Source organism: Hemibagrus wyckioides, linkage group LG22, assembly GCF_019097595.1.
Source record: "Hemibagrus wyckioides isolate EC202008001 linkage group LG22, SWU_Hwy_1.0, whole genome shotgun sequence".
Taxonomy (NCBI): domain Eukaryota; kingdom Metazoa; phylum Chordata; class Actinopteri; order Siluriformes; family Bagridae; genus Hemibagrus; species Hemibagrus wyckioides.
The window spans coordinates 18,328,851-18,353,527 of record NC_080731.1 but is presented as its reverse complement, the minus strand read 5'-3'; the positions used below and the strand labels follow the sequence as shown (position 1 = coordinate 18,353,527).

Sequence of the window (24,677 nt, the reverse complement as noted above, 5' to 3'; positions counted from 1 at the left end):
AGAAAACCAATCACCTATAAACAATGTTGTCTTGAAATAATAATAATTGAAATAATACTAATAATGATAATAAAAAGTTCAATGTCTCTAATAAATAGACGTAATATTTTTACACATTTCAGTAATGTTCCATTAGGTCAGAGAGGGGATTTATTTGATAGTTAAAGGATTCCCAGGCATAAAGTGGGCAGTGATTATCTTGACCCTAATAACACATTTGTGTCCGCGGAGTCTGACAGGTTTCTGTTGATCCACATGGCCGCGTCCCAAATCACTTACTACAGAATACCTAGTTTATACAGAATAAACAGCTAAAGCAGGCGCAGTACTCTAACGGCAGGCTGTTTAGTGAGGTTATGGAAGTAGATCACAGCGACATGATGCGTCGGAAAGTCGAAACTATTTGTCTCTCGGTGTGAAATGGCGGCGTTTTGTAGCGTGCTTTCATGCGGTTTCGAACGCAGCCAATGACATCACCAGTTTCGGAAGGACGGGTCACGTGACGCGGACAGTTCACCTGACGAACAGGTAGAGGAAGGCAAGTGTCTTTAGCCGTAAAGGTAAGTGCTTTGTTGTTGTTTTTATTTTTAATAAACACGGCTACGGATGTAAATGTAAGCAGTGAGCAGATTAATATGACCATCTTTAATCTTTTCTCCAAACGGGTTTCGGTCACGCTGTTGCTCTCCCGGTAGTTTCTCATTCGCTACAAGACAGAATTGTCGTGAGTCAATCCGCATACCATAAAACATAGTTCCTTAACATACCTAAGCTATTGTTTACTTTTTCATCGACATTACGTAAGCTGAATGAGAGTTCTGTGGACTTTGGGTTCTGTATGTACTCTTAAATAATGTGTGTTGTCCCTTTCAGCCTTACTTCAGGGAAGCAGGACTAAAAGAAAAACAAAACTCATGTCATCAGCTTACGGGTTAGCGGCGCGTTTTGATCATATCCGAGAACCGCACTATGACCAAGTGCCGTTTGGATCCCTATCCCGGGAACAAGACTTCCCGTACCCCCTTGGTGGTGTGGTGCCAGCCATCAGCGCCGACCCCTTACCGCCTCCCCCTCTTCCATTTGACCCGCCCGTGGGTCCAGACTTCTACCCGGATAATCCTGAGGACCAGCCAGACGAAGCCATGGACATCAAACCGGTGCGCCGTTTCATCCCCGACTCTGTGAAGAACTTCTTCCGAGGTGGCAGCTTCCGGAGCAGCAAAACCCAGTCGTTTCCACCACCTCCATCCGAAATCGTGAACAGCACTACACATGGGGTACCATGTTCACCTCCACATTCTCGCCCACCTTCACCCAACGCCCCCAGCTCCTACACTGACCCGTATGGAGGCTCTGGAGGAAGCTACGCCTCACGTAAGGAGCAGGCAGCGCTGCTCGGTGAGGCTCTGGAATCGGTATCAGGCCGCTCGGCACGTACAGCCATGACGTACAGCGAGAAGGTGGAGGAGTACCACATGCGCTACGCCTATATGAAGTCCTGGGCAGGCTTGTTACGCATCCTTGGCTGTGCTGAGCTCCTCTTAGGTGCTGCTGTCTTCGCGTGTGTCTGCGCATATGTGCACAAGGATAACGAGTGGTATAACATGTTTGGCTACAATCAGCAGCCTGGCTATGGAGCCAGTTATGGAGGGATGTACGGCAACTACGGAGTCAACTACAGGGGACCCAAGACACCTTTCATCCTGGTGGTGGCAGGACTGGCCTGGATTGTCACGGTCATCCTGCTCGTGCTGGGGATGACCATGTACTACCGCACCATCTTGCTGGATTCCAGTTGGTGGCCAGTGACGGAGTGTGTAATAAACATAGCACTGGGGCTGTTTTATTTATCGGCAGCTATAGTATACGTGAATGATACGGTACGCGGTGGCCTCTGCTACTCCCCGTTTTTCAACAATGGCCCCAGTGCTGCCTTTTGTCGCACAGAAGCTGGACAAACGGCCGCCACCATCTTCCTGTTCCTCACTATGCTGCTGTACCTGGTTGGGGCTGGAGTGTGTCTCAAACTGTGGAGGCATGAACAGGCAAGACTACGCCGAGAAGCCCTGGCACAAGAGGTAAGCCATCTGGGGAAATATCTTAACATAAAGAGAGGATAATTAAGAACCAAGTCTTGGGATGTTTTTTTAAACAGCATATTGTATATTGATTAATTGTTGGTGTATCCCAAATAGACCCCAGGGTTATCTGTTATCTGACATTTCTTGATTTGTTTCTCTAATTCTGTTTAGAATAAGACTGTTGCATCGTTACCGCTGACTATGGTAAATACTTTCATCATCTAAAGGTTTTCTGAAAACACACATACGAGTGATAAATGGTACGAATGGCACTAATCGACTTTATCCCCAGATTGGAGCTGGATCCAGTGTATCAGGGCCGGTCTTTAAACATCAAACAATGGCTTCCCCTGACAATGTGGATGATGCCGTAAACATTCCACAGACTATGATGGAGCCAGAGTACCTGAGGGGTCACATACCGGCAGGACACATCCCTAAACCAGTGGTCATTGCAGATTATGTGGCGTGAGTTCATTCATTGAATCTAAACAGCATTGTTTGGATGATATGGATGGATTGGTGATGGATGGCTGTAGTACTGATGAATGTGTTTGTGATGGGTGGATAAGTGTAGATGGATGTTTTGAGTAATAATAAATGGATGGATGTATTGATTATGACTGGATGGATGTATTAGTTATTGGTGAATGTATGGGTTGATGTGCTGATGATGGATAGATGAAGAATCCCTCTACATTATATTACCATACTTAATACAAAGGATGCCTTTTTTCCCAAACCATATGTTATTTGCTACTTTTTGATACTGATATTGAAATTATGGGATGTTATTCAGCACTGTTTATGCATCCCTGCTTTAAATAATTGCCAGTTTAAAAATGCACACAGGCTACTGTGTGCTGCTCGGGATTGGCTCTTTGCCCTGAGTTTTATGTTTAAGATGTTTTATCAGGTTGCTTGTTTTGTTGCTGTAGTTCCTCCTTATGATATTTTCACACACAGTTTGCACCATGTAACCCCCAGTCTCATTATTCATGCATCCTCACTGATTACGTGTTACACTTTTATGATCTGGAGATCATTTTGATGTGACCTCTCTTGCAGGAAGTACCCCACCATCCGCACCGATGAGGAGAGGGACCAGTACAGGGCTGTGTTTAACGATCAGTACGCTGAGTATAAGGAGCTCCATGCTGAGGTTCAGATTCTGGCCAAAAAGTTTGAAGAGATGGACAGTATGATCCAGAGCCTGCCGTCTCAGCCGTCCAGTCAAATGGTAATGTCTTTGAGTGGACTGACGTCCTGGGGAAGGTTTCCATTTTCAATACAGAGGAATTTATTTTTGTATTCACTTATTTTTTGTACCCAGTGGCAAGTTTTACTGTAATAGATTAAAGAATCAACTCGAGATTGTTAACAGTCACGTTATTTTGTAGCTGTAGCAGCTCTCTCTCTCTGGTTTGTGGTTATCGAGGCAGAGAAACAGAACTGGTCTGAGATCTGCCACAGACCGTGAACATGTGATGTTCATTCATGACCTCAAAGTCAAACAAACTGATCTGAGATCATCGAGAGCTGTTAAAAACATCATGGGCCACTGTTTTGCATAAACAACAAGCGTTTCCTTGATCAGTCTGAGAGATTTTCTAGCTGGAGCACTAGTCAGGTTGATGATTCTGCTTAAATACCGTGTGGGATTCATTCATTTAGTGACCTTTCTTTAAAATCCCACAGGAACACGAGCGGATCAGCCAAATCATGCAGGACTACCAGAGGAAGAAGAATGTAAGTGTGGTGAAGGTTCAGACTTTGAACTTTGAACTCATCGACTGATTATTTAGGAGAAACTTTAGTCTGTTGAGCTATCCCTACTTTAGTTATGCTTCACACTCTGAATCAACACATTACAGTGTGGAATAAAATGTTCTGTGTGTGTGTGTGTGTTTGCATGCTCCCAGGACCCCACTTTCCTGGAAAAGAAGGAGCGATGTGAATATCTAAAGAACAAACTCTCGCACATCAAGCAGAAGATCCAGGAATACGACAAAGTGATGGACTGGAACGACGGCTACAGCACGTGACCTCATCGCCCTGCTGTGTGACATCATCACCAACCCAAAGTGCTGACGGCGTCAGTGTGTGTGATACGCTGCACTGTGACACTAATCACCTGCTCCAGGTTTAAATCTGATGCATCCCTTCCCTGTAAAGTAAAACACTAGCACTGTTTCAGAAGTTAAACATAATGCTGTAATATGCTTTATGAAGAGTTTTTTTGGAAGGAAAGAAAAGGGTTATTTATATTAGAAATCATCTTGCCAAAAAATAGACTGGTGCCAATAAGACTGGTTTCCTGGTTCCGGTCTTGCTGCAACTCTAACTAGCTTCACTTACAGGGAGGATTTGAAAACTTTTACACGTGATGTATTTGTACAGGTTATTTTTATTTGATCATTTCATGTGATTCCCACCTGCCAGGGAAAAACAACCCTTTTACACTCACGTTACACTTTGAGGAGTAAAGTGTATAGTTCGGGTGATGGGCGTGGCTTTGTCTCCAAACTTCTCTCTTCATTTATTAAAAAAGAAATTCATTAAAATTCCCGTAGTTAGTTTAGGAAATTTGTGTAAGATTGTGCGTTTGGTTTTTTTTTTTTCTTTTAGGGTAGCTACCAGTTATTAAAATGTGAACTCTCGTAATCGTTTGTGTTTAGATGTATGCAGAAGTCAATTTGAATGAAGTCATAGCCAAAGGTTCTACTGTTGGATGATACTGAAGTAAGAAATGATTTTAAATGAGCCAAAATGTTTTTTTGTTTTTATTTTTTGGTTCTGTACAACTTTTATGATTTTTACTGTAATGTAATGTAACGTGTTCGCACTGAAGTGATCGGAATTAGAGGTTTAGTGAAAATGTTTTTGTACACTTTTATATCAGGAGAGTAAACGGAGAACTTGCATTGATGTGTTGTCTTCATTTTTTTTATTAAAAAAAATATGAATTAGATATTTTATCTAAAATTTTTCTTTCTTGCTTGCTTGCTTTTTTTTTTTTTTGTTGTTGTTTATTTTTTTTTTAACAAAAAGCTTTATTTATTTATTTTTTTTAAAGGTGTCTCTACTTGAATTTTCTTTCGCCTCACAAATGGTTTGGACTTCCTACATTCCAAAAGAAAACATTACTGCATTTTGTACAACATTTTAGATAAGGATCTGAATTTCTTAGAGGTCAGAGGTGTCTCTCTAGTCTCTCCCGGGGGACATTATGGAAAAAAAGAAAAAAGAAAGCTGAGTTTCTACAAAGATAGAAGGTCTCGTATACATTATTATTGTGTTTACGATATTTGTGGGATTAGTGCAAGATTCAGCTGATTTTTTCAGATGAATAAATAAATAGATGAATAAATAAATATATCATTATAAAAATGAGTTTATTGTATATATATCAATATCAATTCATTTTGTGGCTTTAAGGTAGAACCTTGTGTAAGGATATAGCAGAGACACTGAGAATCTAATCAGAAAAAATAGCTGATGTTAAACCGGGCAGTTCCGTATAAGAAGATTCATCTCCCATGCCGGACTGACTTTCCCTTATCGTGTCTGTCATACTTTCGATTAAAACCTACATGTGCTCAGTGTTCTCAGCAGCGCCCTCATACCACTGGTGCACGGTGTGTTGTGATGTGTCTCAGTTGTAATGAAGGAATTCGAGATGTGAGCGTTTACTGGTCTGACGGGTTCCTAGACGCCAGTTTCACCTTACTACCTATAGCTAGTTTCAAGGAGAGAGAGTGTGGCTTCCTCCACCGTATAGTGCTCCTGATACCGGATGGAGCCGGTTTTAGAAAGGTTTTAAATTTGTACTATGGATCAGAAATGAAACACTGGTCTTGTATGAGATGTATGGTCTTGTAAATATAATTAATAAACAGGTCTGCTACAAACATACGCTAAACCCAGGCTGACTAAAACAGTATCATTCCCTGTAGCTGGAGTTTATATATACACTACACATCCTTCACCTGGAAATGTGGTTATAGTCTATTTACTGAATATAATTAGACTTATTTAATAAACCTTACCTAATTAGAGATTTAAATGGACACTAAAGTTACAAAAGGTGTACAAAAGTGCCTTTTTTGACTTTACAGAGGAAATCAGTGATGCAGTGTGTGGGAGTGTGTGAATGTGGGTGCGTATTATTTGTGTGGGAAAATGGTCATGAAACTAGTTAGTCACTACATAACTGGGAAATATCTGATTATTTCTGCCAACATTTAATAAGTGAAATAAAAAGGCCTATCGTATCATGAAGCACAAATTACCAAAATAACCTGACAGATGGAAATTAAAAGCACCATCACAACTCGTTCATGTGACAGGAAACAACAGATCATGATGCCAAGAGATCAGATAAAAAAATATACAGAGGGAGTCATGCCTTAGTGTTCACCAGCTTTATGATCATGACGTCTGGTGCCTGGAAAATTTCACCTTAGCTGACCATTTAGTTCTATCTATCTATCTATCTATCTATCTATCTATCTATCTATCTATCTATCTATCTATCTATCTATCTATCTATCTATCTATCTATCTATCTATCTCTCTCTCTCTCTCTCTCTCTCTCTCTCTCTCTCTCTCTCTCTCTCTCTCTCTCTCTCTCACACACACACACACACAAGTCCATGTACATTCATCCATTCAGTTGTTGTATTTTGTCCTGGTCAGTGGTCAGTGTTGAGGTGAAACCAGATCTAGTTTTGGGAATACTGGGGGGGCGGTAAGGTTGGGGTGGGGGTGGGGGTGGGGTGCTGGGCTCACGCACACACACACACATTCACACCTATTCATGAAACTGGATAAAACTGGAGAACCCACAGGAAGCCCACATCCATCTCAGAGAATTAGTAGATTAAAAATATCGACCTGTCTATCCGTCTACAGAAGGATTTGTTTCAATTTTAGTTTTTATTTAGTAATTATTCACACTAGAATGCATCAGAAACATCACTCCAGTGTACATTTGATGCGTTTACAGATATTATAGAATTAAATGAGATAATAACTTGAAATGTGTGGAACATAAGTAAAGTGTGTGTGTGTGTGTGTCGTAAGTTTAAGTGTTAAGTCTTTTAAGTATTAGTTAATTAAGTATTAGTGCATGCGCACTAGTATTATATTTGCGCCCTCGGGGCATTGAGGAGAGATGCGGCCGGTGTTCTGAAGGGCGTGGCCTGAGTTGTGTACCTGTACGTACTACGCACTGCTCACCTGAGAGAGAGAGAGAGAGAGAGAGAGATTGAGAGATTTTACTCATACGGCTTTTGTAGCGCAGGTGAACAGGTGTGTAATCGCTTTGTTTGGTTTGGGTTTCGGAAGAATATCAGGTAAATAATTTTTTTTGTTCACTAAATCATAGATAATAGGTAACTTAAAACATATATTTGTGGCGCGTGGGGAATAAATCTCTTGCGTCTTTTAAAAGCACGCGATTGATCTTTATCTCCTTGGTTTTTTTTTTCTCGTCTTTTCTTTCCGAAAGTCTTCCTGAGCTCCTGAACATATAAATTAGTCGTTCATTTCATCCTTCATCCTGATCCTATTCATATAAAACACAATTAGAGCAGCATCCGCATTCTACACCATGTCGCCATCATTATTTATGCAAAACTGTGTGGCTGTGTGAATGTAAAAGAGGTCTGTCAGGGGCAATGTGCTGTAAATCGATCACTTTCAGTCATCATGGGATCAGTGTAGCTTCTGAAACTGAGAAAAACCGTGTGTTGTTTTGTTTTTGGTATCAGTGTTCCAAGCGTCAGCAGCAGAAGACACCATCATGCCTTCACCCAGACACACCAGCAGCAGTAAGCGGACGTAAGTTGTGTGTATAATAAGTTGATTTTGTGATTCAGGAATCATATAGTTAGCAGACTTGATTCATGTAACTGATTCATTTTTTTAATTCTTTAGTCACAGAATGTCACACCACACCTTCTCACACTACCCTGACGAACAAATGCTCCACTTTTACCGCTGGACTTCGCCACCCGGTGTGATGAAGATTGTGAGCATCATCATCATCATCATGTGCGTGGCATTGTTTGCGTGCGTGGCGTCCACACTGGCGTGGGACTACGACATGGATAACATGGGTCTCGGGGGCATGGGCATGGGTGGTATGGGTGGTATGGGCTATTACGGAGGCTATGGGTCGAACATGTATGGAGGCGGCGGCATAGGAGCCGGGTCATATGGCTATGGTGGCTATGGTGGGGGCTATGGCGGCTACTACATGGACCCTCTATCAGGCAAAGGTTTCATCATCGCCATCGCTGGAATCACTTTCATCGCCGTGCTTATCATCTTTATCCTCGTGGTTTCGAGGCAGAGCACAGCCAGGTCCCCCAAGTTCTACCTGGCGAGTATCATCATCTGTGCAATCCTAGCCTTGCTCATGCTCATCGCCAGCATAGTCTACCTGGTAGCCGTCAACCCCATGGCGCAGGGCTCTGGCTCCATGATGTACAACATGATGTGGCAGCTGTGTGCTCAGTACCAGAACCAACCACAAACATCAGGCCTGGTTATCAACCAGTACATGTACCACTATTGTGTAGTGGAACCTCAGGAGGTGAGCAGGCAACTTTCATGAGAGAAAAATACACACATGATTTAAAGGCAAATTCTTCACGTTGAGTCTTCCTTCTTGCAGGCCATTGCAATCGTTTTGGGATTCCTGGTGGGTGTAGGGCTCATCATTCTGATGGTGTTTGCCATTAAAACCCGTTCCCAGATGAACCGGTATGGGAGTCACCGCGTGCTCTGGGAGGAACCCCGTTCTCTCAACGATGGCTTTTCTCATGGTGTGGAAAAATGGGTGAGTAGAATGCCACGGGTTTACTGCATGTTAAATCCTTCGCACTTAACAGCTGGACCAAATCAAATTAAAGAAAAGGCATCGTGGTTAAGTTTCTGGGCGTGTCCAAGACCGCTAAAAGGCCCTTAAATAGCTTACTATATCTTAACTTTCCAATATGTGAAAGCAGCTATGGTTTGATGTGAACAAAGTTAAAATTTTCTAGCCTAGTTAAACAGCAAACCCACTGCAGCGAGAGAATGATGTCCTCCTTCTTCCTTCTGCTTTTAAATTCTTCTTATATTTACATTGGACAGAGGTAGGTCTTGGCCTGAGAAAATTTTCATGCCGGTGAAAGCTGGGGCAGTTTCGTCCTCTATTTGTGTCCTAGTATCTGCACATAGTAACTGGAGGAACTGGTTCTACCAGGGTTCCTTCATATTGTTTACCAGAGAGAGAGAGAGCAAGTGTGTGTGTGTGTGTATGTTAGTGTGTGTATGTGCTGATGACAACAAAGGAAAAAAAAAGAACAGAGCAGCATGTGACGTGATACCTTTAAACAGGATTAGGTGCTGTGTATTCAGTCAATGTGCTGATGTTGAAAATAATCAGTTTGCTTTAAGCATGTTATGATAGTATCTGAAGTATCTTCCCTAAAATATCCTTTGTTCTTTCTGCTAACTGGACCCTGTTTAGTAAACAGACTTAAATCCGGGCCAGTGGGAACTCTGAGGCAGGGTTGGAGGAGGATTATAATCTGTTTTAACTCTGATCTCAGGTGACCGACGTGTCCGGGGAGCCTGAGACTTACTTGAATGACCACAACGATCATGTTGGCAGCTCGCGGCATTATCTCGACCAACCCCTGGACATGGCCAAACCGATCTACCTGCCTGGGTGAGTGTGCACGCCCATTAGACTGAACATAGCCCCGGGTTTAGATAAAAGACTGGTGGAAGAGGAAGTTACAGCCCTGAAAACTAGAACAAAAACAATACTCTTTTCTTCCTAATTTGATTTCCTATTTCAACCCACTAGCTAGCATGGGTGAAATATTCTTAAACAAATGACCTGCCCAGAAAAGAAGCACTGAGCAGCGGCATTGTGTTCATTCATTTTATATTTCAATCTGAGAAACAAAAATGAGAAAATGACTTTCTCCTAGAATGTTCTCCAGTTAACATCTGGACACTAGAACCTTATTCTGTTTGCATTTTGATCATGAAAATATGATTAAATTGCAGGACTTGGATATTCAGCCGCCATGTCGTCCTCCTTTAGCATCACTCTGTAGTTATGTTTTAAAGAACACATTAGTGACCTGTAATTTACCTGGTAGTCACTGATACACACCCGTGTGCTTTAGAAACTGCTAACACATGCTTCCTCTGAGACGTGATCTCACAGATGGTCATGATTGGCTAGTGTCCCTGTGATTGACAGGGGAGAGGGATTATGCCCCTCCCACTCTGAGAACACAGATGACACAGACAGATTTTCAGCCACTCAGGGGCCTCCAGTTTATATATGTTTAGTTTGAAATGGAATACTAAAGAACTAACGTGGGCCAGTGGGTCTCATCTATATATTATTTTTATATACTGTGCAAATAATGGTTTTCCGACACGGCAACGCTAAATCAGAGTGGACTTATCTGTAGAAGCGACAGATTTATCATAGTTTATTTAGTACAATGAAACTTAAACCTTAATGAAATTAAAGCCATATATTTTTGCTAGATGTCTGTCCTTTTGTTCAAATGAGTAATAAGTAAAACAACATTTTGCCTTCACAACAAACAAACAGATAGAATCAAATCTGAGGAGTGAAAAAGTGTAAAGAGACGGAATTGTGACGCTAACTTTACGATGCATTTGAGAAACTCGCCCTGATCTTGATCTCATATCCGTCTGGATTTCTTTAGTCCATAGCTCTCATTTCGTTCCTCCTAGACACACAGATAATGGTTAATTATGACTGGATACACAAACATAATTCTCCTGAAAACTAGAAGCCAGAACAAAGTAACTGTCTTCACGTACCTGCTCACGGCAGAGCTGAAGTAAGCAGAGGAATGTAGCAGGAGTTCTTTTGTTCATTCTTAAAACTCGAACATCCTGCTCCACAGGAAGCCAGCCGGCTGACCGAACAGATAAACACGTGTTTTAAAGGTTAATTAAAGATTGTTTTTAAAAATGTTTTCCTCATGCTGTGACTTGAACACTGAGGCAGTTGTTTAATATTGTGGAAGTTGCTTCCTGTTATGATGTAACCAGTTATAATGGAAAGCACTGACACTGGAGTCTCCTTCCATAAATATTAAATAAACATCACCTTACAGAAAACTAAACGCATTGTTTAAAAAAATCAGTTCAGTCTTCGATTTCATGAGTCTTAGACTAAGTGGAGCATCTTCCATACCAGTGAATGAGCTGTTGCTATAGAAACGCTAACCTATTAGAAGGAGTGTTTTAATAAAAACAGGAAATAACTCGATACCTCCTGACCAATCAGAATGCAGAATTACATAATTGTGATTATAGTCTTTAGCAGTGGATTATGACTCGGCTAGAAACAAATCAGATGCTAATTAAAGCCACTAAGCTACACAGGCTCTTCTACACGCTTAAGGCAGAATGTTGCGTAATGGTAGGAGGTAAAGAATGTTGCACGATGGCTTCACCTTCACCAAACATCTTATTTATATAGCGCTTAAAAACGAATCCGCAAACAGTAAACTAGCAAAACACAACTGTTTACAAGTCAGGACTCTTTCTGCTCTTTCAGAATTTCTTTTGCTTTGAATTTACTGAACTGTTTCTGTCTGTCAGTCCAGTCATGTGACACCCAACAACTGTCCAATTATATATGAAACAGTGTGTTTTTTCCCCTTATGTGTATATTTTGAACAATAACATGCTTCCTCTCTTTAATCTCTTTTCTAGATCATGTGAGTCACAGCCAGCTATTATTTTATTTTATTTTATTTTATTTATTGACTTTTTAAAAATTATTTATTTATTTATTAAATGTCAATATTCATGTTCCTAGTCCCCCCCCAATTCCTCACCAATCATGTGACTCTGTCGGTCAGTAGCTGTTTATTTGCAAGAAAAATGTCTAAAAATGAAAAGTTTTTTCTTTTTAAAAAGTATTTAGACATTTGATTTCGAACCCTGTGTCATTTGTTGAGTGATTGTAAAAAACAATCCTGAACATTTTCACCTCTCTGACCTCAGCTAAGGTTTTCAGTCACTTTTTTTTTATTTAAAATGATATCCATGTTGTTTGTTAACAGTGACTCCGATACGACCAGCACGACCATCGTGTTGAAAGGCCGAGCGAGAGACTATGACACGGGAGCCGATTCGGCGGACGAGCTGGACGACTCTGACTACGACAGGTCAGAAACTTCTAAATTTTATACTTTACACAGAGGGGAAAAATAAAGCGAAAAAAAAAAAAAGTTTCCATGTGCCAATTACAGGAACCAGAATTGTTCCGCTGTGTTTATAGTTTACATTTAACACAGTGGATCTACTTGGTCTTGTTCCAGAGAAACCGCAAAGTGTGAACTTCACATAATACTACACCTTTAACTCTGACTCATAGCAGCAGTCACATTATAAACACTCTATATATGTTGGTGTTTATTTTGTTTTGGTGTTTCATTTAAGTCAGGTTCACATTCTGTCTGATTTTTGACCTAATTTTGAATTCGGAGGTAAAAATTGCTTGTAATAAGAGACTTGGTGTCTTTCTGCAGTGAGCAATACTCATAGGGGCTTTGTTTAATCCCAGTTTAGACGTAAACACTTTGTTGGATAAGTGTGGAAGCGAAGAAGTGCAGAGAAATCAGCACAAGGAAAAAAAACAATGCAGAGATAATAACAGAAGATCATGCAGCTGATTACAAAGTAAAGGAAATGGAATTTTGAGTTAATTTTGAGAAAATGGAGTTATTTAGTGTCATTTCTATTGTTTATTCGATGAATTTGATTTTTAAAACCTTTCCAAAAAACAAATCCAAAGACCTTTATTTTCATAACTTCTTCGTATTTCTTCTGTCCTGATTCTCGTCACTACAGACATTAAATGTCTAACATGAGGAATGTTTTTATTCTGTTGTCAGAATAACAGTCCTAAAGTCCCAGGTGATGCGCGGTGTGTAACGTTATCAAATCAACATCTCCATGACTTCAGCACTTTGCTGTGTAAACTGCACACTTCACACTCTAAATAAGGGAGAGGTTTTTGGCTTATGTTGCTTTACTAATAGATCGGGATTAGTTTGGAAACCTGTTGGATTCTCTGCGACAGGGACATCATTGTGTATCTATCTCTCTCTCTCTCTCTCTCACAGCGAGTTCCCTCCAATCTTGAATGAAAGCGAGCGGGTGGATTACAAGCGCCAGTTCGACCGTGACCTCTTGGAGTACAAGCGTCTGCAGGCCGAGCTCGACGACATCAACCAGGGCCTGTCCGATGTGGACCGAGAACTCGATGGCCTTCAGGAGGGAAGCCCACAATTCCTGGTGAGTGGAACCTGAAAATAAATAAAAGAAATAAATAACTGTGTGAGTGTTCTATATGATTCATTTTGTTCTCAAAATGCACAAAGATGAACAGATTGTACACAAGCACAAGGTCGTATTTTTAAAGGATGTGTTTAAATCCTTCCTCTGGCTGAAATGAAGACGTCTCTGTGTTGACTGCATGCTTTAACCAGCTTCATTTTGATCTCGTGTCACTCAGGATGCCATGGAGGTGTACACACGACTGAAGAGCTTGAAGAGGGTAAGAATCAGTGCTCCAGTATTTTTGTGCTGCTTTCTTTACCTGCAGTTTGATGTGGATCGAGAGAGGCTGTGAGGCAGACCGTAGAGGGAGACGGATACTGGAGTGTCTCAGTGTTGGAATGCTGCTGCTGCTGGATGTTGTATGGTATAACAGGATAACAGCGTCAGGTTTAGAGTTGAGTTGGTTTAGATACCTGAAAGAAAAAAAAGACGAGTGTCGTCCCTGTGGATTAAGGAGGTGTGGGTTTTAGTTGTGCTGGATAAAGTTCTGGTGTGGAAGGTTTTGAGAAGATCAGAGTCCTCCTCTCTTGGAGAATAACATCCTTCAAATCTTTAAAAATGTCTCGTGGACATGATTCTGTAAATGTCTAACAGGTCCTTCTACAAGAACGTAGACACTTAAACTCCCTGCTATAATTACACTCCATATTGTGGAGCTCGCCATATGACTGCACGCTTTCACCTCCTTCTTCAAAGCTTCACTGAATAATTAGGTGTCAAGCTTCTAAGAAAAGATTCAGGCTTCCACTCTGCTCTCAGGTTTTCCATCGAAACCTTCCTCCAGAACAAGTCTATTGAGGTTTATTGTGCATGATCTCATCTTCAGGTTTTCCTCCTGAGGTTCTTTATGTTTCACTCGGAGAATCCATCGACTCTTTGGGCAACATGAAACACTGCCATGGAAAAAAAAATACAGGCTGTAGTTTAGTTGAGTTCATGAACTATTGCAGAAGCTAGTTAAAGAGCGGGCAGCATGGTGGCTTAGTGGTTAGCCTCACAGCAAGAAGGTCCTGGGTTTGAACAGACAGGGGCCTTTCTGTGTGGGTTTCCTCCGGGTACTCCAGTTTCCTCCCACAGTCCAAAAACATGTACATGAGGTAGATTGGTGATTCTAAAATTGTCCATAGGTGTGAGTGTGAGTGGTTGTCTGTCTATATGTGGCCCTGTGATGGACTGGAGACCTGTCCAGGGTGTACCTGTGTGCTGGGATAGGCTCCAGCAGACCCCCATGACCCTAATTAGGAATAAAGCAGGTATAGAGAATGGATGGATGGATAGTTAAAGAGCTGCAGACTTTAGCTTTAGATTTTCCACAGAATTTTTATTCTCTCATTTCTGATTAGAGAACTTGATGACAAAAACAGTGTTTCCAGATGATCAGATAGAGAAGTGTGTGTTTATTCTCCATGTCAAGTTCACCCACGTATCGAGTGTGTGGTTAACATGGTAGTGCTGGAAAAAACAACAACAATATGGAACATATACCACATCAAACTGCCTTACATCCAGGAATTTTGTCTAGCTGGACATTTTCTTATTACTGTCTTGTTCTAAGTCTTCTGTAATTCTTGTCTCATGACCTGTGACCTTGTGTCCCTCACAGTCGTCAGATTACCAGATGAAGAAGAAGAGATGCAAACAGCTGAAAGGAAAATTGGCGCTTCTGAAGAAGAGGGTGAGCGATTATGACCGGAGACCGTGAGGAGCTTGGACGCCTTGTGTTGTGTTTTTTTGTTTCCACGTGTCGTTCGTTGTCCCTGTTCGAGCCTCTCAGCTTATTTTGATGATGTCACTTTTGAGCCATTACAAACACGATAAGCTTCTTCTTTTTCCCCCTTCCTCCTCTAGTTTTAACAGTTTTTATAATTCTGGTGTTTCTTTGCTGTATAATGAACCCGTTGATGGGATAAATGTGAAACCAAAGCAGGATGCAGATTGTCTTTTGCCCTAAAGTTCAGTATCCTGCTGTTTTTATCAGGAAGTGTGTACCGTGTCTCTCCTGTATACCTTTTTTTTTTTTTAATGATGGGCTCACACTCAGGCCGAGAGCTGCAGCACTGAAAACGTTCGGAGGGTCAGATAAACTCGTGTAAAATCTGGAAGCACTTTAAAATGGTGACCAAATGGTGGCTTGTAGGATGAACAAAGTGTTCCAGACCTGAATATATCAAAAGGAATAAAGCCTTCTGACATTTTAAAACCCAGGGGTTTTTGTTGTTTTTTTAATATATTTTATTCAAATAGATTTTTGTAAATGATGCTTTTTCTTTTTAATATCATGTTATATAATTTGTTATAATACTGAATTATTATTATTATTATTATTATTATTATTATTATTATTATTATATTATACTGTAATATTCTGTCCTCTTATAGAATTTGTGGGCAACTGTAATTTTACGTCATTTATTTTTTTTAATGCAATTTTGTTTTTAATTCGTTCTGTATTCTGCCTCGGTCTTTTTTTGCATGTACATTCTGTATTGAGCAACTTAATAAAAAAATGTATTATTTTACTTAGGTTTTTTTTTCCACACATTATGAAGTTTGGAGTTTTTTTTTCTGTAAAATAATGAAGTTATATAAGCTGATTAAAGGAAGGACACTAAGCCGGAACTGTAGATCCTGCGTGCTTTATTTCTAGGGGAGGGGAATGATTATGGTGTTGCACACGAATACAGCGCTAGCCGAGTGCTAACTGCTGCAGTTACTTCTTCAGCTGTATAAATGTGCGAGTTTATATTAAAATACAGGAAACTATAGTTATATAAACTCCGCACATGGACGGATTATTGAGTTTGTGAAATAAGCTAAAAGTAGCAGGCACTGGTTTATTTTCTTTAGTTTTTAGTGTATATAAAGATGGACGAGGAGCCGGAGAGAGCAAAGCGCTGGGAAGGAGGTTATGAACGAACATGGTGAGGGAATATTAAACACTTCTAACTCTCTGTCTTTAGATAAATATATATTTTAATAATAAGAGAACAGACTCCTGACTAAATGGAAAGTTTCTCTTTATCCCGGGACTCACTTTTAATCCCCGTGTGTAGAAATGCCATTAAACTCATCACAAGTAGGACAGAATAAAGCTTAGAAATATACCTGTCTTTATAATACAGACTTTTAGTCATTTTGTTGATCTAAAGCAAGATCTGAACCCATAACCTTCTGGTCATTAGTATTTTCAGTTCATGTTATTTGTTTAGTGCTTCCAGCAATGGACATTGTCTCAAAGCACCTTAACAGAACATAAGAAACAAATAAACATAGTGCAAAAAGTCCTAGATGTTAGACAAAATCATCCCTAGTGAGCAAGCCTGAGGCGGGGAAAAGCTTCCTTAGATGGTATGAGGAAGAAACCTTGAGAGGAGCCAGACTCTAAAGGGGAACCTCATCCTCATTTGGGTGACACCGGAGGGTTGTTACTGATCTTTCGGCCGCTCCGTACATGTGTGAGGGGTCACTACAGCGGATCAACCGGTCCACGCAACAACTTGGCACAGGTTTTACGCCGGATGCCCTTCCTGAAGCAACCCTCCCGTTTTTATTTGGGCTTGGGACCGGCACTGCATCCAGTGGCTGGGGTTTGGGCACTGGCTGGGAATTGAACCCAGGCCTTTGAGTGGTAGGCGAGAAAACTACCACTAAGCCACCAGCGCCCTCTGACCCCGGAGAGTGTGATTATAAATTATTCTAAACGTGGGAGTGTGTGATTATGAACAATGTCCTTCCTATAGTCATGTACAGTCTGTTGGAGTTGTGTGATGCAGATACAGCATATGTAGAATATTAGTGTGTATTAATTAGGAGGTTGTTGTCCTCAAAATCCACACAGGGTTGGCATCTTCACTTTAAATACCCAAATCCTCACGAAGCAGAATCCAGTTGGAGCTGGTGCAACTCTGAATGCTTCAGGATCCTCTCAGGATTGGCCTCTTCTCACTGAAGGTTTACTGGAGCTGGCACAATCTCTAGATGCCTCGGGATGGGTAGAAAAAAGGAAACAAGTGGATATAACTGCTAAAGCACTGGATTTCGTCTTCTTCTTTCGGCTTGTCCCTTCAGGAGTCGCCACAGTGAATCATTTTTCTCCACCTATCCCTATCTTCTGCAACCTCAGCACCCACTAGCTTCATATCCTCATTTATTACATCCATATACCTCCTCTTTGACCTTCCTCTTTTCCTCCTGCCTGGCAGCTCCATGTCCAACATTCTCCTACCAATATACTCACTCTCCCTCCTCTGGACATGTCCAAACCATCTTAACCTGGCCTCCCTAACTTTGTCCCCCAAACATCCAACATGAGCCGTCCCTCTGATGTACTCCTAATCCTGTCCAACCATGTCACTCTCAAAGAGAACCTCAACGTCTTCAGCTCTGCTACCTCCAGCATGAGCCTCTTAAGTCTGAGTTTCCTCATGTGTCTGCATGGTGCACTAGTCCTGGTTTCTCATCTCATCCGAGGTGTATTCCTGCCTCACACCCGGTGTTCCCGGGATCAGCTGTGTCCCTGATTTGAATAAATCGCTTCCTGAATCCGTGATGAAACTTTTCTCCTTTTGTCTGTCCTCAGGGAGGTGCTGAAGGAGGACGAGTCAGGGTCCCTGAAAGCCACCGTAGAGGACATTCTCTTCGAGGCAAAGCGGAAGAGGTGAGCCTGAGGGAAGAGTGTGTGTTATGTCTATTATACTAAACAGCATGGGAATGTGAGTGCTGATGTTCCTCGTGTTGTGTTGTAGGGTGTTCGAGAGCCATGGGCAGGTTCGGCTGGGAATGGTGAGCGCTCCTCTTCTAAATATGGTCTCATAATTTAATTGAAAAGGTTTACAGTGTTTTGTCATTAATCTGCGGTAATCTGTGTGCAGATGCGTCACCTGTACGTGGTGATCGACTCGTCTCGGACAATGGAGGACCAGGACCTGAAGCCCAACCGACTCACGTCCACGCTGAAGGTGAGAGCTGACTTCCCAACACTCGCTGTCTGAGATAAATAAATAATCATACACACACTCACACACCGTTACGCTCTGGTTTCCTCCTCAGCTCATGGAGTATTTTGTTGAAGAATACTTTGACCAGAACCCCATCAGTCAGGTAACATGTAGACTATTATATAGTATAGATGTGATATTAGCTCCTTCTATTAGAGTTTGTGATCTTTAATTAGTTCCTTTTCTCTTCTGCAGATTGGAATCATCACCACCAAGAACAAAAGAGCCGAGAAACTCACTGACCTTGCAGGTGAATAACAAACACTCAGACTGATCAAGAACAACTCTTCTTCCTCCTCTTTTTCTTCTTCTAATTATACAATAATAATGATATTGTATAGTAATTGTAACAGGAACAATAATTATGTTAATTATACCACTGCTTCTGTAGTATACTACTAGTACTACCTTATAATAATAATAATGATAATTGTAATGTTTCTGTAGCAGCTTTTAGTTCTTTACAAAGGAAAAAGGTAATAAATAAATAAATAATAAACAGTAAATGCAAATAAGGCAAAAAACCCCCACAGAAGTGTAGTAGAAAGAAGTAATACATCATATTAGCCGATGGATGGATGGATGGATAGATAGATAGATAGATCTTTTTTAAACACTCCATTTTTCTTGAACCAGGAAACCCTAAGAAACACACAGCGGCCTTGAAGAAAGCCGTGGACTCGGGGTGTGTGGGAGAACCGTCTCTGTACAACGCCCTCAGCATCGCCATGCAGACGCTCAAGTGGGTGGAGTTACATCACAGATTACTGAATCACAGATTTCTATTTCAATTAACTCTTTTAGGCGAACACTGACTCATATTAATGTGAATACAAATACATGTGCATTGCAATTTAATCAAATCGTTTGCATTGGAAACTTGAGAGCTGTTCATGTGTGTGAATGTTGTGTCATGGGTCTGACTCTCAGCTGTGTGAATGATTCAGCAGGAGAGGTACCACCCTGCACTGGGTAATGAATCAGCAGCACTGTAATATTCATGCAGTGAAGTTTACTGTACAGAACAAAGTCATGATATTTTCTAAATCAGAATTCAGACCACAACATTGTTACACGATTTCTTTCCCCTCTTTAGGCAAAGAACAATAACGAAACACCTAATCAAAATCTCACAAACTTTGTCCAGTTTAGTTAACAGGACAGAGAGTCAATTTGAAGCTAGAAGAATCGACTCTTATTTGTGAGTTGAATCAAATGATCTGACTCACTGAAAAGAGACAGAATTCTCATCATCAGTTGACTGACATTCTCTTATATGTCATGCTCTGATAGGAGTGTGTGTGTGTGTGTGTGTGTGTGTGTAGACACATGCCAGGACATACCAGCCGAGAGATTCTGGTCATCTTCAGCAGTCTGACCACCTGTGATCCAGCCAACATCTACGACCTCATCAAGGTACAGCAGCAGGACTGTGTTTTTTTTTTTTTGACCAAAACACACACAGTATTTTCTAGAATTAAACACTGACCTGTTTTGTCTGATTAAATATCTTTTTTTGGTAACAGACCCTGAAATCACTTAAAATTCGAGTATCTGTGATCGGACTGTCTGCTGAGGTTCGGGTGTGTTCGGTTCTCACCAGAGAAACTGGAGGTGAGTGTGTGTGTGCGTGTGTGTGTGCGTGTTAGTGAGACCTGCTTCTCCTCCTCGTGACCCAGTTTCAGTGCTGGTGAAACATGTAAACACACCTCAACGGTGTAATAAAGCCAGGATTATCGGTGGAGCTCTGAGAACAGGGTTGGGCTTTAATTAATTGTTAAAATGGTTGATGTGTTAGATGATCGGATTAGATTAGATCATACCAACGGATCCTAAACGTGCCGTGTTCTTTAACAGGAAGCTACAACGTGATCCTGGACGAGAGCCACTTTAAGGAGCTGCTGACGTTCCACGTGAAGCCTCCTCCTGCCAGCTCGTCCTCCGAGTGTTCGCTCATCCGCATGGGTAACTCAGCAGAACAGCAGCTTTCACACAGCATAGTGAACACATTCAACATCCGAGTCACGATCATGGACACTCTGTAGATCTGGGCTTGAGGATGATCATGGTTTAAATGTCTTTCCTAAATTTCCTCACCCTCTAATCAGATGAGAGTTTCACTGTAGCCATGTGGCAAGGATGAAAATGATGGATTTGACACAAGTTAAAATTATGTACAGTCCTATAATAATCACATAACGGATCAAATCTGATGTACACACTATATATGTAAGGCTTGGAGAAGTGAGAGGCCACACCTCCTTTACTGTGACTGGCACACTGAGAACACGCCTCCTTTACTGTGACTGACACACACTGAGAACACACCTCCTTTACTGTGACTGACACACACTGAGAACACGCCTCCTTTACTGTGACTGACACACACTGAGAACACGCCTCCTTTACTGTGACTGACACACACTGAGGACACGCCTCCTTTACTGTGACTGACACACACTGAGAACACGCCTCCTTTACTGTGACTGACACACACTGAGAACACGCCTTCTTTACTGTGACTGACACACACTGAGGACACACCTCCTTTACTGTGACTGACACACACTGAGGACACACCTCCTTTACTGTGACTGACACACTGAGAACACACCTCCTTTACTGTGACTGACACACACTGAGAACACACCTCCTTTACTGTGACTGACACACACTGAGAACACGCCTCCTTTACTGTGACTGACACACACTGAGAACACGCCTCCTTTACTGTGACTGACACACACTGAGAACACGCCTCCTTTACTGTGACTGACACACACTGAGAACACGCCTCCTTTACTGTGACTGACACACACTGAGAACACGCCTCCTTTACTGTGACTGACACACACTGAGAACACGCCTCCTTTACTGTGACTGACACACACTGAGAACACGCCTCCTTTACTGTGACTGACACACACTGAGAACACGCCTCCTTTACTGTGACTGACACACACTGAGAACACGCCTCCTTTACTGTGACTGACACACACTGAGAACACGCCTCCTTTACTGTGACTGACACACACTGAGGACACGCCTTCTTTACTGTGACTGACACACACTGAGGACACGCCTCCTTTACTGTGACTGACACACACTGAGGACACACCTCCTTTACTGTGACTGAGACACACTGAGGACACGCCTCCTTTACTGTGACTGAGACACACTGAGGACACGCCTCCTTTACTGTGACTGAGACACACTGAGGACACGCCTCCTTTACTGTGACTGACACACACTGAGGACACGCCTCCTTTACTGTGACTGACACACTGAGGACACGCCTCCTTTACTGTGACTGACACACACTGAGGACACGCCTCCTTTACTGTGACTGACACACACTGAGGACACGCCTCCTTTACTGTGACTGACACACACTGAGGACACGCCTCCTTTACTGTGACTGACACAAACACTGAGGACACGCCTCCTTTACTGTGACTGACACAAACACTGAGGACACGCCTCCTTTACTGTGACTGTAATTTAATCAGCCAGTGTCTGCAGCTGAACTTATGATGCATTTGCTGCATTTCTCTGGTGTCTCCAGGTTTCCCTCAGCACGTCATCGCTTCTGCTTTAGATCAAGACGCCAAACCTTCCTTCAGCATGTCGTAAGTACAGATCACATGATCACACACTCAACCAGTGAGAAACGTCCTGAGTGTTGATAAATAAAATTCACCCAATGATTTGACTAGTGAACATTATATTAATGAACACTAATGTGTTTGTGTGTGTCTTTGTGTGTGCGCGCTCAGGCACTTGGAGAGCTCAGACGGAGGCCCGGGGCTCAGTCTCGGAGGATATTTCTGTCCCCAGTGCAGAGCCAAATACACCGAGCTGCCTGTGGAGTGTAAAGTGTGTGGTACGTCCTGATTAAACATTCCTCTGACGCATCCTGTGCTCAGATAGCTCTGATGGTGTGTGTGTGTGTGTGTGTGTGTGTGTGTGTGTGTGTGTGTAAGTAGTGTTAACTCGGTGTGTGTGATCCTCAGGTCTGACGCTGGTCTCCGCCCCTCACCTGGCTCGTTCCTTCCATCACCTCTTTCCTCTGGAAGCTTTTCAGGAGCATCCTCTAGAGGAGCACACAGGAGACAGGTGTGTGTTAGAGACCTACAGTTTATACTGTGTGTTTATTAGAGCTGTGATTAAAACAAATACCAGACACTCAGCTAACCGGAACACCGCTAGCTCCAGAGGTGTACATACTGTATGTGACACACTGACTGAGTCCATGTAAAGGTCTGGAGCTTAAAACGAGAAATTACTGTGTTTATAAACACACGGAACATTCCTTTACTTTACACACAATAACAAACAGTAACACACAGTAACACACAGTAACACACAGTAACACACAATAACAAACAGTAACACACAGTAACACACACAATAACACACATAGTAACACACAATAACAAACAGTAACACACAGTAACACACAATAACACACAGTAACACACAGTAACACACAATAACAAACAGTAACACACAGTAACACACAGTAACACACAATAACACACAGTAACACACAGTAACACACAATAACACACAGTAACACGTTCCTCCTCCTCACTCAGGTTCTGTCAGGCCTGTCAGGGAGAGCTGAAGGACAAAAGTGTGAGTTTCACTGCTTTATGTTACTGATTTATTTCAGTTTATCTTATAGGATACTCATCTCCTCTTAAATAATCTCTCTCTCTGTCTCTCTCTCTCTGTCTCTCTCTCTCTCTCTCTTTCTCTTTCACTGCCCCCCTCCCCCCCTCTCTCTCTCTCCCGTCTCTCTCCAGGTGTTCACGTGTCCGGTGTGTGCGAGTGTGTTCTGTGTGGAGTGTGATGTGTTCATTCACGACACGCTGCACTGTTGTCCATGTTGCATACAGAAACAGGGAGTTTCATGAGGACGGAGTTTAAAACACACACACACTCACTCTCACACACACAGAGAGAGAGAACTCGGAGAACCTTCTTCTGCAGGATCCTTTCTGGAGTCAGTGACAGAGTTACGGCTTTCAATGAAGAGACTAATTCAAGATTGTGTGTGTGTGAGCGAGCGTTGGGTTTGTATTAGTTACATCTGATTTCTACACGAACCTCAAACGGTGGTAAAATGTGTGTAAACTATACTACATCATACACAACAGAAATCAGAGCCTGGAGACTCCACTGGTTTCAACCAAAACATCACGCGCACACACACACACACACACACACACCCCATAGCATCACACACTCCTGGAGATCCTGATTAGCTGGATTAGGTGAGTTGGGTAATAAACAGCCAGGTGGATGGAGCTCTAAGAGCCTGGAGACACTCAGCTTGTGAGTGGGAGGGGCTTACTTTCTCTCGCCTGTCAATCACAGAGACTTCCGTGGATGTCTGAGAACTCCTGTATGTGGGTGAGGGAGGAGCCTTCACTCTCTTTTCCAGGGTAGAACCTTAAAGAACAGGGTACAAACCTTTCTCCTGTGTGGTAGAACTAAGTGTTAGCACCACAGCTGTATTTCCTTCACTCGGCTCTAATGAATCCAAAATAAAAACAAATAAAGATGCTTTTATATTTCTCACACAGCGAATTCCTTTCTTCACACATCACAGCTTTGGAAAGTTTGACCCAAAGCACTGGGGTCAGCCATGATGCAGCAGCCCTACAGCAGGAGGGTTAAGGGCCTTACTCAGGGGCCCAACTGTGATAGCTCAGGACTGCTGGGGCTTCAACTCTGACCTTCTGAGCAACAACCCAGAGCTTTAACCCTGCCTGCTTTACTGGATTACTCTTACAGAACAATTTGGCAGCAAAAATGTTTTGATTATAAATTAATGACTCACTTTTTATCCCTTTTGTAAAGCAATTAAAAAATCACCATGACTGACCAGCAGGTGGCGATAAATACACATGTAGTAAATATAGTAAAGTGAGAATAAAACATTAACGCTTTTCCAAAAATGTAGAAGAGAAGGTGAAGCTCTGTGAGGAATTCAGGTAAGAAAATATACACACTGTATCTTTAACGCTAGCTAACCATGCTAACACCTGGTATCATATAGTATTTTACTTTATTAAGCGATCATTAAGAATTGACTCCCTCATTATCATCGGGAATAACTGAATTAAACCGTTCCGATTTTTCTGTATTGTAAAAGTATAAGCATATTACTATGAAACCTTTTATT

At 41.9% G+C, this 24,677-nt stretch overlaps 3 protein-coding genes across 4 annotated transcripts; all 3 read left to right on the top strand.

Annotated features, from left to right (window-relative positions):
- Window positions 1-378: 378 nt before the first annotated feature.
- On the top strand, window positions 379-5,052 carry marveld2b (MARVEL domain containing 2b). The gene is made up of 7 exons (XM_058374844.1): window positions 379-560; window positions 874-2,078; window positions 2,253-2,285; window positions 2,374-2,549; window positions 3,150-3,321; window positions 3,780-3,830; window positions 4,004-5,052. Exons 2-7 carry the CDS (start codon window positions 915-917, stop codon window positions 4,124-4,126), a joined length of 1,719 nt encoding a protein of 572 aa, XP_058230827.1. The 5' UTR covers window positions 379-560; window positions 874-914; the 3' UTR covers window positions 4,127-5,052.
- A 2,249-nt stretch (window positions 5,053-7,301) lies between these two features.
- Window positions 7,302-15,519, top strand: oclnb (occludin b). Of its 2 annotated transcripts, none has more exons than XM_058374846.1 (9): window positions 7,302-7,438; window positions 7,856-7,925; window positions 8,022-8,682; window positions 8,764-8,928; window positions 9,686-9,804; window positions 12,206-12,310; window positions 13,271-13,442; window positions 13,663-13,704; window positions 15,091-15,519. In XM_058374846.1, exons 2-9 carry the CDS (start codon window positions 7,888-7,890, stop codon window positions 15,187-15,189), a joined length of 1,401 nt encoding a protein of 466 aa, XP_058230829.1. In that variant the 5' UTR covers window positions 7,302-7,438; window positions 7,856-7,887; the 3' UTR covers window positions 15,190-15,519. The 2 variants fall into 2 exon arrangements, with proteins under 2 accessions (XP_058230829.1, XP_058230830.1); XM_058374847.1 differs by having other exon boundaries at window positions 7,312-7,394.
- A 622-nt stretch (window positions 15,520-16,141) lies between these two features.
- gtf2h2 (general transcription factor IIH, polypeptide 2) lies at window positions 16,142-24,072 on the top strand. Its single transcript, XM_058374848.1, has 15 exons — window positions 16,142-16,408; window positions 18,067-18,144; window positions 18,233-18,269; window positions 18,359-18,445; window positions 18,537-18,587; window positions 18,680-18,734; window positions 19,121-19,226; window positions 19,810-19,900; window positions 20,011-20,098; window positions 20,342-20,449; window positions 22,050-22,113; window positions 22,261-22,367; window positions 22,498-22,600; window positions 23,083-23,122; window positions 23,293-24,072. Exons 1-15 carry the CDS (start codon window positions 16,353-16,355, stop codon window positions 23,401-23,403), a joined length of 1,182 nt encoding a protein of 393 aa, XP_058230831.1. The 5' UTR covers window positions 16,142-16,352; the 3' UTR covers window positions 23,404-24,072.
- Window positions 24,073-24,677: the final 605 nt, after the last annotated feature.

Bases quoted from the DNA above. Each gene is read 5' to 3' on its own strand.
- marveld2b (XM_058374844.1), top strand. From the start codon at position 915: ATGTCATCAGCTTACGGGTTAGCGGCGCGTTTTGATCATATCCGAGAA. The intron at 2,550-3,149 runs GTGAGTTCATTC...CCTCTCTTGCAG, and splicing joins GTCATTGCAGATTATGTGGC to GAAGTACCCCACCATCCGCA. The intron at 3,322-3,779 runs GTAATGTCTTTG...AAAATCCCACAG, and splicing joins CTCAGCCGTCCAGTCAAATG to GAACACGAGCGGATCAGCCA.
- oclnb (XM_058374846.1), top strand. From the start codon at position 7,888: ATGCCTTCACCCAGACACACCAGCAGCAGTAAGCGGAC. The intron at 8,929-9,685 runs GTGAGTAGAATG...CTCTGATCTCAG, and splicing joins CTCATGGTGTGGAAAAATGG to GTGACCGACGTGTCCGGGGA. The intron at 13,705-15,090 runs GTAAGAATCAGT...TGTCCCTCACAG, and splicing joins GACTGAAGAGCTTGAAGAGG to TCGTCAGATTACCAGATGAA.
- gtf2h2 (XM_058374848.1), top strand. From the start codon at position 16,353: ATGGACGAGGAGCCGGAGAGAGCAAAGCGCTGGGAAGGAGGTTATGAA. The intron at 18,735-19,120 runs GTGAATAACAAA...TTCTTGAACCAG, and splicing joins GAAACTCACTGACCTTGCAG to GAAACCCTAAGAAACACACA. The intron at 22,368-22,497 runs GTACGTCCTGAT...TGTGATCCTCAG, and splicing joins TGTGGAGTGTAAAGTGTGTG to GTCTGACGCTGGTCTCCGCC.